At 51.2% G+C, this 15,852-nt stretch overlaps 1 protein-coding gene across 12 annotated transcripts; it reads right to left on the bottom strand.

Annotated features, from left to right (window-relative positions):
- Positions 1 to 456: 456 nt before the first annotated feature.
- On the bottom strand, positions 457 to 15,124 carry LOC117144704 (protein unc-80 homolog). Of its 12 annotated transcripts, none has more exons than XM_033310040.1 (31): positions 15,053 to 15,124; positions 14,102 to 14,356; positions 13,418 to 13,444; positions 13,119 to 13,139; positions 12,728 to 13,060; positions 12,373 to 12,672; positions 12,178 to 12,315; positions 11,811 to 12,124; positions 11,545 to 11,744; positions 11,299 to 11,480; positions 11,006 to 11,118; positions 10,752 to 10,769; positions 10,320 to 10,464; positions 9,764 to 10,199; positions 9,502 to 9,699; positions 8,820 to 9,162; positions 8,661 to 8,763; positions 7,984 to 8,601; positions 7,191 to 7,923; positions 6,998 to 7,135; positions 6,641 to 6,939; positions 6,405 to 6,583; positions 5,775 to 6,348; positions 5,130 to 5,687; positions 4,770 to 5,073; positions 3,761 to 4,710; positions 2,249 to 3,706; positions 1,676 to 1,844; positions 1,559 to 1,615; positions 951 to 1,501; positions 457 to 889 (listed from the first exon to the last, which is right to left on the bottom strand). In XM_033310040.1, the coding sequence occupies exons 2-31, from the start codon at positions 14,345 to 14,347 to the stop codon at positions 656 to 658; spliced, it is 9,939 nt and encodes a 3,312-aa protein (XP_033165931.1). In that variant the 5' UTR covers positions 14,348 to 14,356; positions 15,053 to 15,124; the 3' UTR covers positions 457 to 655. The 12 variants fall into 12 exon arrangements, with proteins under 12 accessions (XP_033165931.1, XP_033165935.1, XP_033165924.1 ...); XM_033310044.1 differs by having other exon boundaries at positions 1,559 to 1,606; positions 11,350 to 11,480; XM_033310042.1 differs by having other exon boundaries at positions 656 to 889; positions 1,559 to 1,606.
- Between the last annotated feature and the right edge of the window lie 728 nt (positions 15,125 to 15,852).

Genomic DNA, 15,852 nt, shown 5'->3' with positions numbered 1-15,852 from the left:
CACTCGCCGCTCTCACGCACACTGTCTTCGCCTGTGCCCCGGTGTGGCAACCTTCATCTTTGACTTGCCAAAATCTGGCAGCACTCGACACGATCTATTGCGCTAGCCCATATTTATTTGAAAAATGTATTTGAAATAAACGCACTGATAGCAGTGAATTTTTATGTTCAAAGTTTATTCGTAGATAATTTGCAAGAAACAAAACCAAAAAACAATTTTTACTAGTAAATATTTTAATAATTATCAGTTTTTATAAATTCACAACTAGCAAAATCATGCTGTTTGTCCAAAAAAATGTTCGAAAACACAAAAAGTGATCCCATCTCTAGGGTTGAGACCAATGGCGGTACCTATCGATAAGCCGTTGATAGCTGAGGGTAGCCATGTTATCAAATTCAAATTCCAGAGCCACTTTCTACATCATCAGTAATTCTCATCAAAAAAGCCGAGTAAAACTTAGAACGGCTACCAAGTACTTTTATTAGTTCTAACACTACCTATCATATACAAAAATGGCACACAATGGAAAACAACGATTCATCTATAAAACTCAACGCCCAACAACTACCTTCTGCATGTTTAACTACTCCAAATTCCTGTTAGTGCAACCATATGGGTTCTAAAGTTCGTAGGCCCGGTCGCCGTTCTGTGATTGTTAAATGAGGGTGTCCTCGTCCTGTCCCTCGAAGACCATTAACAGCGAGTGCTGCGAGGGTGAGCGGCCCAGGGTCAACCCACCCAAGGATCCATCCGGCGAGAGCAGGCCAGTCTGCAGGCTGTTGTTGTCCCGATAGCCTGAGGTGGAGGATGTCTGCGAAACGGAGTCCCAGGAAATCTCGCCCAGGGTCTTTGCCTGCGCCTGCGGGGCCTGTTCCTCTTGCGAGGTGACCTACGTGTGGAAAACATATGTATGGGGATTTAAGGGGCTAAAACCTCTCTGGTTGACTTACAATGCTGGGTGGTTCCATGGGCGTCAGGCGACTGCGCTTAAGCCTAAAGGTCTTCCGGCTGGCGGCCTTGGATCGCTGCAGGCGCGAACGGGTATGATCGCCGGAACTGTCCTCCGCCGGGCTCTCGGGTGAGAGCGGTGTGGTGGATGTCTCCCCGGATGAGTGCCGGAACTCCACGGACGAAACGAAGCGCAGCTTGGGCGGCTGGGCCTTGAAGGGAGCTTGCTGCAACGACTGCGAATGCGAGAGATGCGAGGGCACGGCGGAGGCGGCACCGGTACCAATACCGCCGCCCGATCCATGTCCTGATCCGCTCGGCGTGGCCCCCACCAGCGTGGGCGCCGATCCTGCGTCCGCCTCGCCGCTCTGGCTCTCGCTGGTCGTCGTGTGCGGATCCCGGCCCGTGGAGCTGCTCGAAAGCGACTCCCGCGGCGGGTGCAGCGTCTGCTGCGACAGCGTGTCGCTGGGCGTGCAGATCCCGCCGGATCCGCTGCGCGAGTCGATCGGCACGGCGGAGACGTGGGAGTGCGAGGCCTGGCCCGTGGTGGTTCCTGTGAAGATAGATATGAGTGAAGGTCTTTGCTGCGACTTGTGGGCTTCAGCCGCACTAGTTGCCGCCGGTGTGTCGCTCTTCTTCTGCTCGGAACTCTCGCGATCTGTGGAGACTGAAACATGAGTGGGTGTGTGGCGCAAGGATTTCGATTCCGTCCGCTCCGGCCACTTACCGTAGCGTTTCTCCTCCAGCTCGTCGCGAAGGTCCCGCAGCTCCCTGGCCAGTTCCAGCAGCAGAGCTCCCTTAGACTTAATCCCGCCCTGCGGCGGAGTTCCGCGCAATCGCTCCCGGATGATAAACTGCATGTGTCGTTCGTGATCTCCAATGGGTGGTTGCGAGATCTGGAAGATATCAATCCTTAATGTAGTTCGATTCGATTAGTTTAGGAGTATGGTTTTGGGGCTTTGAAGTGCAGGTCGGGAAACTACTTGAGGGTATCAAATGATATTGTAATCGGTTTACAAATATGCACCATAAGAAATTATAATAGTAAGTTACTCAAGAAAGGAACTTGTAACTCGGTATGGGGAACTTGGGTTCATGTTACCCATGGCACAATAAGTCATCACTCCACTCTCAGCTCAACTTGTATGAACCATTATCTAAAAGTTATCCCTTTAAACACGATTACTGCAAAGATGGTTAATAGGGTTGGGGTCACCAGCAGTGACCATACACCCAAGGCAAAATCCCTCGTTGGGGTCACCAAAGTAGAAATGAATATCGAAGACCCCCCATTTCTTACCTTGTGCAGAATGAAGGGCAGCAGGACAATGTAGAGGGGCGTTCGGTGGGTGACCACAAACTCCATAAAGCTCCAGAGATCCGGCGCAGCCTCGTTGCGCCTGCCGAGATCCCTCATCACCCGAACGATGCGCGGCCACTCGTTGGAGAGCCGGCTCTCGAAGCAGATGCACACGATGCGCAGGGCTAAGAAGGCGGCCTGGTAGAGGGACCCGGAGATGCGGGCTGGGCGCTTGGCATCCCGACTGCCGGTGAAGGTGAGTGAGCCGGCGCGTAGGTCGCCGGTCACCCGGTTGATCTGGGACACGGCCTGTCCGGTACGACCCGCCGGCGGACTCATCGCATTCAACACGGCAGTCAGCAGGAAGGAAACGTCCGACATCTTCAACTCGCCCACGTCGGAAACGCCGCGGCCCGAGCAAACCTTCAGACACAGTGGCATTATCAGATGCATTAGAAAGCCCTCGGCCTTTTCCTGCGTGGCAAATTCGGCGCTCCCGCCGCATATCTGGACCAGGGAGAAACAGTCCACGGGGCTGACCACCTGCAGGGCCACCAAACGCACCACGGCCGAGCAGAAAAAGGCCGGCGGATTCTGAGACATGAGCGCTGCTCCTGCGCTGGAGACGCCCTCGGGAATGCCGGGCTCGTTGACGATCAGATTCTGCACCGTGCTGATGAGCGTTTTCATCTGCTGCCAGTGCAGCACGTACGAGTGCCGTATGATCGTCTCGTGGATGCCCTTCAGCAGTCCGGCGGCCGCCTCCCAGTCCGTATTCCTCCTGATCGATGGCTTCTTTGAGATCTTGAGGAACACCTTGTCGATGCGCCGTAGAATGGTTACCAGTGCGTTGCGCAATGTATCGTTGGACCACTCCGCCCGCGGCAGAACCGCCTGCATATAGCGTTGCAGACCCCGACAGGCCATGGACTCCGGATCATAGGGCGACACCTTAAGCAGGGAATGCGCGATGTCCGCCAGACGAATGTGACACTTGGCGTCCAGAACCTCTGTGGGTTTCGTATCACTGGGCATCTTCTTGGCCAGCTCTGCCAGACGTACGGTGGATTTCGTAAGGAAATCGGCCACCACGGAGAGCAACACGTCGCGTGGTCTTCGGTACTCGGTGCGTATCATTTCCGAATCCTCGGCAGAGTCCATCATGTTCTTGGTGCGAGCATCGGTCATGTACTTGGGATGCGTTTCCTCTTCAAAGTCCAGGCCGGGTGAACAGGGAGGCCCCCGGCTGCAGTTGCGCTGCGAGGAGCCCTTGTGCTCCGGACTGTTCCGATAGGGTCCATTGTAGCTCTTGGCCAGACCCTCGCAATTGTGCACCATGGTGCGAATGGCCACCGCCAGCTGGAGGATTATATCTCGCTCAGACTTTCCCTGCAGCGGAATATAGCTGGGCGATTGGATCTGTTGCAGATAGCAGGGCAGAATGGCCTCCAAAATGATCTAAAGAATCAATGGTTAGTAGGATTTATATCTCGATCATAAGTAGGGACTCACTAGCATTTGGTATCCTCGTGTACTCTCTGCGGAATAGGAGACGACCATGACACATAAGGTAATGCAGTCCAAAACGGTTACGTCGTCATCCTCGTCATGGTAACAAAAATCGATGGCCTTGAGGGGCTTGGGTTCCTTGACCAGCTCCGCTATGTTTAGAGGATCCGGCGAGGGATCCTCGAGACTGAGTAGCAGGTTGAACAGACAGCTCGACTGCACCTTGTGGGCTTCTCCGTACGTACCATCCTCATCCGTATCGAGAATGGCGGAAACGGAACCAAACATTTGCAGGATAAACGGCTTCCGGTTGAGCAGATAGAACTGCTTTACCGCATACTCAATGGTGGTGGTGATGAGCTTGTTCGTCTGATGCAGGGAATAGACTTGCAGCAGGGTGGGCATAATCATGAAGTATCCGTTCGTGGAGAAGATGTTCTTGAAGTTGAAGGCGGCGTTGATGAAGGTTGCCATCACATAGCGCATGATGCACGAATCTTCGGCGTGCAGAATGGAGGCGCCGGAAAGGACGTTCAGAAAGAGTTGGATGTCCGCTGAGTAGGCGAAATTCCCAGCCATGGCCTCGAACATGCGGGCGATCAGCCGCACCCACATGAACTTGTGCAGGACGTCCAACCCGAGCAGCACCTTTCCGTACTCGCCACCATGGTGCAGATCCAGATCCACCTCGAGTGCCTTGCGCGGAAAGGAGGGCAGCTTCATCAGCTCCTCGTGCAGGAACACCACCCGCTGCACCACCATGTCCACGTTCTTTAGAATAGCCCATGTCAGGTGAACCTTTCCGATCTCCACAAACTTCTTGGTAAGCTCCTGCTTCTGGAGTGCCAGGAAGGACTCCTCAGGACGCATAAGCATCAGACGCACCTCAGGGTATTGAGATCTCTTGAAGAAGTACAGATCACGGATGTACCAGTTGGGATTGAGGATTTTACCTGGACGAGATTAGGAAGTATGAGTGATCTTACTTGAAAGCTAGTCACATCTAACTTACTGCTCTTATAGTCCACTAGACAGTAGTGACTGGAGTTCTTCTCATCGATGGGATAGTAATCCAAGGCCTCCTTGAGCAACTGGCAGAAAAGAGTATCCTCCTGGACGGGAAACTGAGAGGGTATGTTGTAGTCATCATCCGCTGGTCCGTGGACAACAATCTTTTTGGCAGCGGGCACATTGGCCGTTAGAAGGATGGATGCATCGCACTGCTCCTTCCGCAGAATCTGCTTCAGGTCCTTGAACATAATTCCATGCACCGAGTGCACCACCATCCACAGCACAGATAAAGCAGAGCCAACGAGCTGGGAAGAGAGGTTTCTTGAGTAATCTATTTATGATCATGAATTGCAGTACCCACCTCTTGCTTCAATTCGTTGGAAGATCTGACGTAGAACATGATGTATCCTATAATCGAGTTGTAGAGCGCAAATGCCGCCTGTTGGGGCAGACGGGGCACGAACCGGATGAGGTGTCGCAGGAGCTTGAACATCTGATCCTGGCGGTCGCGAGTCAGCCGCTCAAAGACATAGCGCAGAAACAGAGCTGACTCCTCCACCAAGCAAACCCAGATCACCTGGTAGGCAATCTCATATACCGCATTGCCATCCGATCCAATGGCAGCATCGTCCAGGCATCCAACGATCTGCATTACGGAGGAGCAGAGAACGGATGGGAAGAGAGAGTGGGCGTGGTGCAGGTGCGATGACATGCGGGTGCCATCAAGGTCCTCCTCGATCTCATGGTCCTCTAGCTTCTCCATTCCGGGCTCATGGGAGGCCTGTTGACTTATGGGTATCATGGTGATCAGGAAGCTGTGGCGCTCCGCCCGCTGCTTGTCCCTCTGCTGGCGCAGGGCATTTCGGATGGCCTCGGTCTGTTGCATCTTGCGACTCTTGGTTGCGGTGACCAAGGATCGCTGAAAGACAAAAATGCATTAGACCATAAACAAAGATACCCTCCCGACCAGTACATAACCCAGGGTCTCCGCGGCCTTCTCACTCACATGTCTATCTTGGTTCAGGGTTACGTCCATGTCCTTTGTCTGCTGGACTGGCATCCATGGTGGATCCACCACCGGCAGACTTTCAATGCCAATCTTGGGCGACGGTAGAGTGAACTCGATGCCACCCGGTGGCACCTTGAAGGTCACATCGTGGGCATTCTCCTCCATTCGAGGCCAGACATGGAAACGACACTTCCACAACACCAGATAGCGCTGAATGGCTCCAATCCTTATGTCCGGATCCTTGTGCTTCAAAGCCCTCTGCATGATGTCGAAGGCAAAGTTCTGGGCCTTTACCGAACCCATCAGAAATACGGCGGCACTTGAGGTGGCCGTATCGTGATTAGTCTCTAGGAGGAGTTCCCAAGCGGCGGGCATGGCCTCGATGACCATCTCCTCGGTGAGCACAACTGCACCCTTCAGCAAGGTGGCCAGTGGAAAATGGAACAAGTTACGTATGTGAATGCGGATGAACTTCAGGATGGGTGGTTCCTCCTGCATCTTCTTTTCCTTCTCCTGTCGAAAAGCTTTGGCCAACTTCTCCGCCATTTCCAGATCAGGATCGTCACTTATCCTGTAAGCATGTATATTATAAGCTATGTATTTGGGTAACATATGAATACTACCTACCGATCTTTGCGTGACAAACTATCCTTTCGCTTGGACGGAGATGTCTGAGTGGAACTCTGCTCCGATACTTTTCTAGTGGAGCGAGCTCGAGAAGTATGTGGCTTACTGGAGGTGATGATAGTGGGCTCCACATTCGGATGGTCTGCATCGAAGGTGAATCCAAACTCCTCGCCATAAATCTAGCAAGTAGTAATATGTTTTTAACTAAAGTTACACTTCTGTCAAGGACCTCCTACCTTTCGGGTGGCTTTGACCAAACGAGTGCAGGATCGCATGTGTCGCTTATAGCAAAATGGATGGCAATATCCTTTGTGGGTGCAGTAGTAGTTATAGCTGGACATAAGATCGATGATTGCCTTTAGCCACGGCATATTCTTGGCCGTATCATCGTTTTCATTCGAGTCCGTTGGTGACTCCGGCTGCTGATCGTCGCTCAGAATTCCCGGTGATTCCTCGCCACCACTGATCATGCCCTGCTCCGAGGTGTCACTGCGATCGGAGAGCGAGGAAACCTTGCGACGTGATTGCATATTGACTGAAGGTATTAAGATAAGTTTAAGATAATAATAAAACAAACTATAGGTTTTACTTACAGTCGGTTTCGATATCCTTGCTGTCCTTGGTGTTGCGGCGAAGCTTCAGTGAGCGACGCTTGAAGGATCCTCCCGTTGTGGTGGCAGTGCCTCGTCTCAGCAGGAATGGTCGTACAGCCGATGCGGTGGGTCGACGAGCTAGGAGTAATAGTATATTATATATATAGTGTATATAATAGTTTGTAGATGTTACCTTCTTCACCCTCCTTGGTCAGCGTTGTGTTGCTGCTGTTCTCTGACTCATTGTCCGGTTCGTGGAGTACGAAGGATATCTTTCGCTCCGACTGGCCGGCGCCATCGTTCCCGGCTGCTATCGACTGTAGGCTCTGGGCGGAGGTCTGCGAGTGACCCATGGAGCTGAGGGCCATGGACCAGCGCCGATTGGCCTCGCGGTAAACCTTCTCCCAGGGCGCCGGCTTGTCGCGATGGATCAGCTTGGATGTCTTTGGTAGCATCAGGTAGGTGTCCCGCAAAAACGCCGTAATCTCGAAGAGCAGCACACAGGCGATCAGCTTCAAGGAGTGCGGACAATCATTGCCGTGCGGATTGACCGATGTTTCGTCCAGGAAGTCCTCCTCCTCGTCCTGCTGCAGCAACTCGCGCTGCTTCTCGGGATCCGTGAGGCTCGCATTGACCGCTTCGTACTGCAGTCGCTCCGTGAACAGAATCTCCTCCAGTCTGGCTCCCACCATCTCTGCCCACTGGTGGAACATCTTCCCGGCTGCCCGTTGCAGGATGTGGGTGCGCCTGGCGCTCGTTTGGCTCACCTGCTGCTTCATCTGATTGAGATTGATGTTTGCGCCCGAGGCCCGGTAGCTGCCCACGTTCTGCTTCATCCAGGCGGGCCACTGACCCTTGTTGCACAGGTGGACAAAGTGGGCGCACTCCAGCAGGAAGGTGGCCCTAGCCACGAGGGGAGCTTGTGGCTGCAGAACATAACGGAAAGTTAAGAAAGTGACTCCCAATGAGGTAAGATATGTACTGACCAGATCCAGAACGGCGGCCACCAGCTGGGGATCGGGAAAGGAGCCGGGGGCACAGGTCTCCAGCAGGAAGGAAAGCCGAAGCATGCCCACGCGCACCGGTTCGGTGGGCACCAGCTTGCGCTCCTTGAGGATGACCACCTCCGACTCCCGCGGACCGTCGCACATGTCCGACGAGCTGCGGCGACTAAAGTCCGCCGTCTCCTCGATGCCGCCCACCTTCTTCTTGCCCTTCACAATGCCGCCGAAACGGTTCAGCCGCCGCTCGACGCGTCGCTTGGCGCGCTGAATGGACCGCCCAATGCCATCGCTCGACCGGCCGCGCTGGATCTTCAGCGAGGCGTGCCGCATGAACGTGGAGGAGATCTCCGGGTTGAGCGACCCGATCTCCAGATCGATGGACGATGCCTCCTTGGGCGTGCCGCGGAACCAGCGCACCAAGCCGCTGAGCCGTCCCAGCGAATTGCGTTCCGAGCTGGACGTGGAGTCGGACAACAGGGCGCGTTCGCTGTGCCGCGGAGTCAACGTGGGTCGCACCCCAGTCGTCCTGCGCCGGAAGTTGCTCAGTGGCGACTGGCTGGTCTTGTAGTGCTCCTCGCAAGCCTCCGTCTCCAGCAGGCTCTGAAATATAGGAGGCGGGGATGAGCTTCAGATTGAGATTTAGGGTTTCTTCTCACCACGGCGCAGGCGGACGAAGTGCTGCGTTTCTTCAGGAGAAGACGTCGCTGGGAACGGTTGTCGTCGTTTTGCAGACTCTGATTTGCATTGGCCTGCGGAATGTGTCTGCAATATGGGATTTGGATCAATAATCCTCCTGCTATTTGATTTTGGTTACTCACCTGATCACACGAGTGGTCTGCGCCGAAGGACCCTTTTTGTGTGGCCTCGGAGTGACGGCCAGGATGCCACTGAGCGCCACCAGGCGAAACGGACCGCCGTGGGCGCCCTTCACATAGGTGACCAGCTGCCGGATGTCACCGTAGAGGGCTATGTTCTCCGGACCCTTCAGATCCTTGCTGGCCTCCACAAAGCGGCTGACCAGCGGCTTGAAGACCGCTCCAACCACCTGGGCCTCGGCACCGCCGCTCATGCCGCCGCTAAAATTGGTCGAATAGCCGCCCTGACCTGGTACGCCGCCAATATCGGTGTTAGCATTTTTAAATCCACTCTGACGTTTATGAGCTATTGCATCATTTCATACATACATACATATATATATATATACAACGTATTGGTGGTGACAGTAAAGAATCGGGAGGGACAACTCAAAAGCATTAGCAAAATTCTCGGCATGCATAATGGGAAAATAGAACCACAAACAGCATGGGGGATGCGGATTCCGGCCGGAAGAGCAAATCAAAAGTCGAATCAAAGGGAAGCCCAACTCAAAATGGCCAATGGAACTCATAAGACTGGTTGGATCGATTATTAAATGGGGGATTTGGTGCGCCTACAATTGGTTGGCATCCAAGCCCAGCATTTGCGGTCTAGCATCTGGCCAGCAACTAAGTTAACACTTACTCAGTGGCGAGAGCAGGGAGCTGGGATCCACGCAGAAGGCCAGGAAGGCATGGAAGTAGTCGATGAGTTCCGGCAGCGGTGAAGTCTTCACCATCTCCTGCATAAAGCGCTTGGTCCTTTGACCAGCCTGCCGCAACATTCTCGACAGGATCTTCTGGCACTGGTTGCGCAGGAAGTCAGCAGGTGGCCCCCGAACACCTAGAAGTATGTTAAATATCATCAATATTTCATTGGAGTACATAAAAAGCTAGCGTCAACCTACCATCATTGCATCCGTGTGGACATCCCAGGACCTGCAGAGCTCTCCTCGTTATACTCATCGAGATCTCGTGGGCATGCTCGCCCAATTTAAGCACACCCATTTCAATCAGCAGCTCGCAGATGTTCAGACCCGCTTCCAAGACCCGGAGTGAGCAAACCTGTGCCGGATCCCGCTTGAAAACATTGCTGATGGCCAGCAGGATTATCTCGTAGTCAATGCCGCCATCGCGTGTTATATAAAAGGAGGAGCCCGGCGCCTCCGACTCATCCACGCCCGTGTAATCGATGTGGGAATCCGTGTGGGAGCGCAGCATTTGACCACGGTAACGGGTGGTGGTGCTGCCCATGCCAGTGCTACCATTGCCACCACCGTTTCCAGTCATGCCAGCAATACTGCCGCCATTACTCAAGGCATCCAGCTGGGAGTCAATGGAGCCCTGTAGGAAAATAATTGGGTTTTTAGCCGTAGTTCATTATCATATCTTGAGTGAGAACTTATTTTGCGAAGGACAAACTTTACCGACCAGGTCGTAATCATAACAATGATAATGGCTCACCTGACGCTTCATGTAATCGGGCGAAGGTGTGGGCGTGTGCTCCGTAACCGTAATGATGGGATTCCGGGGATAGAAGGCCGTGGAACGCGGACAGGTGGCCTGCGATGGCCTTGGGGCCTTGGGTGGCTCAACGTATCTGTAAAATCTTGTATTTTGTAGGATACGTGCGAGAAAGCGTGTGTGTGGCATTAGTCAAAAAACGGCGTGCGGCAAGCTGAGGATTCAGGGGTTATTCGGGGGATAGCCAGGTGAAAGTGGGGTAAAAGGTGAGAAAGAAACAGACTTGGACAGGTGCCAAAAGGGTAGCATACAAGAGGTGGTGAAAAGGGGGAAAACCATGGTGGGCTTAGAGCACATAAAGCATAGAGTGTGGTTCTTGGAGTTCGAAATGCAAATCGTTGTCAGTTAGGTTCTTGGTAGACCGAAACTCACCCGCTATCAAGCAGACAGCTGGTTGTTCATCGGAGAAAGTAGTACAAGGCATAGGTTATAGAAGATATAGCATTAGCATATAGCACGAGAGCAAAGAATGAGTCTCCGAAGAGTGTGGAATTTCGAGAATCGTTTGGAAGTGTCACCTGTATATGGTGTCTATGGCATGTGTGTTCTTGGTTCTGGTGTCAGAGGCCTGATTGAGAGTCTGTCGTATTCTTTGGATTTTGGCTAGCTCGGGGACTTAGATTTACCTGAGACTGGGCATGGACTTGCCCTTGATCAAGTTACTGGCTGGCTCGCGACTTATCATCGAGGCAGATCGCGATAGCTTCTTCTCACCCGTGTCCAGGCTGCGATGGTACTCCTATATGATAGGATAGAACGATATTACTATCGATCAGTATGAACATGCGCACATTTAGATAACATTAAACTCTCAAGCCAAACAAACACCATTTAGAATGTAACATTTATGTGGGGATTATAAGCGGGCGCCAGGCAGAAACACTTAAGAACATTAAACATAGGTTTTTGCTCCGCTTACTGCATGTTGCAGTGGTGTCTTGCCATTGGCTGAGTTTGTGTCGAGCCCTACTTTTTCCAAATTCTTCTCCGACTTCGAGAACATCTTTGTCTCCACGAAAGCCCGAAGATCGGCCATCTTCACGCGTTTCTTCTTCTCACTGCCGCGTCTTTCCGTGGTGCTTGGCGCACTTTGAGGTTCTTCTAAAGAGTTCGATAAAAGTTTAAATCAAAAGGGTTAATGGAACCGGCAGAACTTATAACTCACCTGCTACACAGGCTGTCACAGTGGGCGATGGATCGGGTATTTCAATGTAATCCTTAACCACGGAACTGCCTGGACTATCCCGACTATTGCTGCCGGGTCCCTGGTACAGTGAGATCTCGATTTGCGGTATGGGCAAGGAGTTCGAGCGCTTGCGAGGTTGATTCAAGGTGATGGCCGCCTCCTCACCAATATCACTGAGTCTGAATTAGGAATGGCAACTAGGTAAGTTATATAAGTTTTATATGTTAGTTATTTTAAAGTCCCACCGATTGTATAGATACTGCAGGCTCCAGAAGATGCCCTCCTCCTGCCAATGGGAGATGAAGAGGCAGCGGAGCACAGCCACGTCCAGGAAAGTGGCTGCGGATACATCCGCCTTGATACTTTCCGACTTATCCGAGTCCGTCTCCTTTTCGATGGAGGCACTGCGCTTCTCCTTCATCGAGGCACCGCGCATGAGTTCCTGCTGATCAAACTCGAACTTGGTGGAGGGCACTTTATCCTTGTCCCGGGAGTTCATTGACTGGCGACTTCCTCGACGACTCTGGGATTGTTGCTGTTGCAGCAGACTGGCATCGGCCTAATTGAAAAGATACTTTAGTGGTTTCTTACGGACATAGTTTAAGAACTTACCGTAAAGAATGAGTTATCCATTAGTTGTGGCGCCGAAGGCAGCCTAAATATGACCACACGTTCATCCTCCACGCTGGAGGCTTCTTCTGGTATGGTTTCGGGAAAGGCGAACTCCTTGGGTGAAGAAACCCAGGAACCCTAGATTAAGGAAAAGTTAAAAAACAATTAATCTTTGTAGATATTGCATAAACAAACCTCCTCGTCCTGCCTTCCATAGTCTGAGATACCGCTCTGTGGCGAATCCGCCTTGGGCGACATGGCATCCGCACTGAGTGAGTGTTTCCGGGCGGGAAAAACATCTGTGGATCCTTTCGGAGTGGGTGCACACAGCAGGTTTCGAGCCTTGGGCTTTACGGGAGCTGTAAAGCATGGAGCACCGGGTGCTCGATTGTCCCACATTCCCTGCCAGAGCTTAATGCCATTCTCCAGGCGAAAGTTCTGGAAATCCGACTCCTTTAGGTGGTGTATAATAGGTGCAAATAGGTAGACAAAGAGCTGAAAGGGAGGGGTATTGAATAAGTATGTCTATATTAACTTGGGTTTAACATACCGTAATAGTTGGTACAGAAAACAAGTACTGATCAATGGACTTCGACTTGGGTTCCGCCGCATCTCCCAAGCCCAGATCCTCACCGCCTTCATCATCGGCGCATTCCTCGGCGGCGTACAGCAGAATCCACTGCATGGTGTAGAGCAGCTTGGTCTCCACAGGACCAATGGCCTGCATGTCCTTGACGCGATTGTAGAGCAGAGCGGCACAGGCGTGCATAACATGTGGCAGAGCTCCTTGCAACAGACGCCATCGCGGAATCACACCCAAGCCCTTCGTTAGGGGTGGTGACAGGCCGAACTGGATGTTCTGCACAAGCACTTTCTCAAAGGACTACGAAGTGGAGCTCATTAATATTAAACTAGAAGCCTTTTAAACTTGAAACACTCACCTTGCAGGCTTCCTTTGACTCCTGAACATCGTAGGTATGATAAGAAATTGTTCAATTTATAATAAAACGTTTAAAGTAGCTACCAAGATTACAGCAAAACAAAGGGGTCTTCAGACAAAAAACCAATCTTAAACATAGGCACATAAAACATTTAACATATACAATATAAAGGGAATCAAATGAAGCTTTTAACCTCAATATTACACATATTTTGCATATAATATGATTCTGGTTAAACATTGAGCAAACAAGCTTTGGAAAAGAAGGGGTTATCGCTACTACAAACATTTATAACTTACATGGTGTCCCGGTGCATGTTGACAAAACTACATTCAGATTCAGACAAATTGCGAAAGATTTTACAATGTTAATTTGTACAGTTTGTCATTGTAGTTGTGATTTTAGTTGGGTTGTGTTTAAAGCATACTGAATGTACTTCACACAAGCGCAGGAAAAGTTTCCAAGCCTACATTAAGCTAGGCAAAAAGTGGAGCATACTTTTATGGGTGGGCAATAAAACTATGTTCCTATCGGTATGAAACTTTTCCTGGTGGCCTGGTGTAAATGAAAGACAGGTCTGTTGTTCAGTTTGTGAAGGAAGGTGGCCGTGTTAGTAGTTGTTAAAGAAAAAATACAAATCGAATGCAGGAAAGTATATAAAACATCAAACATCAAAGTTAGGTCTCAAATTTGGCTTCCGATTTTCCATGATTTTGGCTGAGTGAAATCAAAAGTAGAAGACATTGAACACAATTTCTGGGCTTCAATACGAATTGCTTGCGCCAATCTGAATGCCAATCGTTTTGGGTTTCGGTATGTTACACAGTCCATCCTTACAACAAACACGCATAGCGAATATACAGCACCCATTTGTGTGGGGGGGGAAATGGTTCCTCAAATGGTTCTTGGCCATCTTAGCTCTTTTCGTTTTCTATCTTGGGCAATTGACTTAAATGCTGTTGGCAGGCCCTGGCCAAACTCACCAGACAGGTAGACTCGTGCAGCTTGCCCAGCTTGGGCCGGATGAAGGGCGCTATTTGGCGCCACAGGAATGTTTGCACGGACACCGGCAAGCCGAGGTCCTGCAGTCCACTGTCCTGGTCAAAGTCAAAGTCATCGTTGTTGTTGTTCGCCCCATGGCTGTTGTTGTTCGTCTGCAGGTTGTTGTTGTTGGTGGTGTTGCTTGCTGCTCCTCCCGTTGCGGCTGTCCCCGCGGCATTGGTCACCATGGTGGCCAGCTGGAATGGCACAAGGACACAAATCAAATGGCGTGCAACAGCTGGCTGTGCCGAGCCCCATTCATAAAACCAAGACGGGTTGGGGCATGGGGGCATTAGCATATGTGCAACAGGTGTTTGCGTGCGCAGGCCCAACACGCTGCTCCTGTTGATTTCCACTTTGTTTTTCCCAGCGACTAGGTCAGTGCCATCACGGCACTCCCCCGCTGCCGAAAAACCGACCAAGATTTCGGTCCTGGGACGCTGCGCAGAACGCAGACTCCGCATCAGCGGCGAGAACGAGGCGACTGGGTTATAGATACAGAACTGGGTTTCTGGTATACATGCTAATTTGGGGCAAAAATTTTCACAGACTTATATAACCCAAGCTGGGATTGTGGAAAATTTCACTTTTCCGCGATTAATTGTCGTCGCTCCGTCAATTGTTTGGCACTTAGCACACACTCAAATCAAACGTGGTCAACGATTCGCTTGATTGGTGCCGCACCCAGTGGGAATCGCCTCTGTCCATCGCTTCAACCAACTGGGCTGGGCTCCTTGGACAGTCGTCACTAATTGCAGAACCTTTTCCTGGGCTGGCGCCCTCACGGGCTCCCTGAAGCACTTTTTGTTTGATTTCAATTTGTGTATTTTTCCGTTTTTTGCCCTTTTTCCTGCAGTCCAACCAGTTTTTTTTGTAGTTCTGCAAGGGCTTACCTTGATTTGCGCGTAGCCAGTTTCGGATAACGTTTACTGCTGGAGCGTTCGGATGCAACTGAGACAAGCGTCGTTAACTGGCGAGCTCTGAGCTCCCCGTCGTTGTTATCCTCTCAGCCGGCCGCGTCCTCCGTTCGCCATCGTTTCCAATGCCGACAGCAGCAGGCCAGCAGTGCGTATACAGGATATTTTGCCGAGAAACACACACAAACGCAGAGAGTCGTACCACCACCCGCACTCAGTATTAAGTATACGCACTGAATGGACGGGAAAAAGGGCTGCTCTCCGCGTAAGGGGTGTCCTTGCACTTGTTATGGCATGCCATAACACACTCTCCCATCGGGACACCCTGTTTGCGAAGCACACTTATCAATGATAACAAATGCCTGGGGGTGGGCATTGCGTATACGCCGTGGGGTGGCCATTAGTACTCCTTTGTCTACGAGTCTCTGGGGTGCGACTGTGAATAAATAGTGTGGTATTAAAGTAGTAATGGCCAAACATAAGTCACTGTCCCTATCGGACTTGAGTGGAAATTAAATCCATAGCCTTTGCTCATTAATTTATCTTCCAGCTGATTAAGCACACTTTGCTTTATCCTTGCTAAGTTCTTCCTAAGTTCTTTGTATATATTATATTTATTTTAAATAACTTGACTACCAGCACAAAACAGCCCTTAGTGTGAAAGTTGTTTGCATAAATGAGTTCTATAAATACAAGCACACGATTTCAGTCTCAAGGGGCTATTTATCAATGACTTGCGCACATTAATCTGCGCAGATTCGTGGCAACAATCGGCT

This window comes from Drosophila mauritiana, chromosome 3R (genome assembly GCF_004382145.1).
Source record: "Drosophila mauritiana strain mau12 chromosome 3R, ASM438214v1, whole genome shotgun sequence".
Classification (NCBI taxonomy): domain Eukaryota; kingdom Metazoa; phylum Arthropoda; class Insecta; order Diptera; family Drosophilidae; genus Drosophila; species Drosophila mauritiana.
This window is presented reverse-complemented; position numbering and strand designations above follow the sequence as displayed.

Coding starts and splice junctions, on each gene's coding strand:
- LOC117144704 (XM_033310033.1), bottom strand. CDS start 14,347: ATGGTGACCAATGCCGCGGGGACAGCCGCAACGGGAGGAGCAGCAAGC. Junction 8,764..8,819: donor CAGACCACTCGTGTGATCAG/GTGAGTAACCAA, acceptor CCCATATTGCAG/ACACATTCCGCAGGCCAATG. Junction 7,136..7,190: donor GACCAAGGAGGGTGAAGAAG/GTAACATCTACA, acceptor TATTACTCCTAG/CTCGTCGACCCACCGCATCG.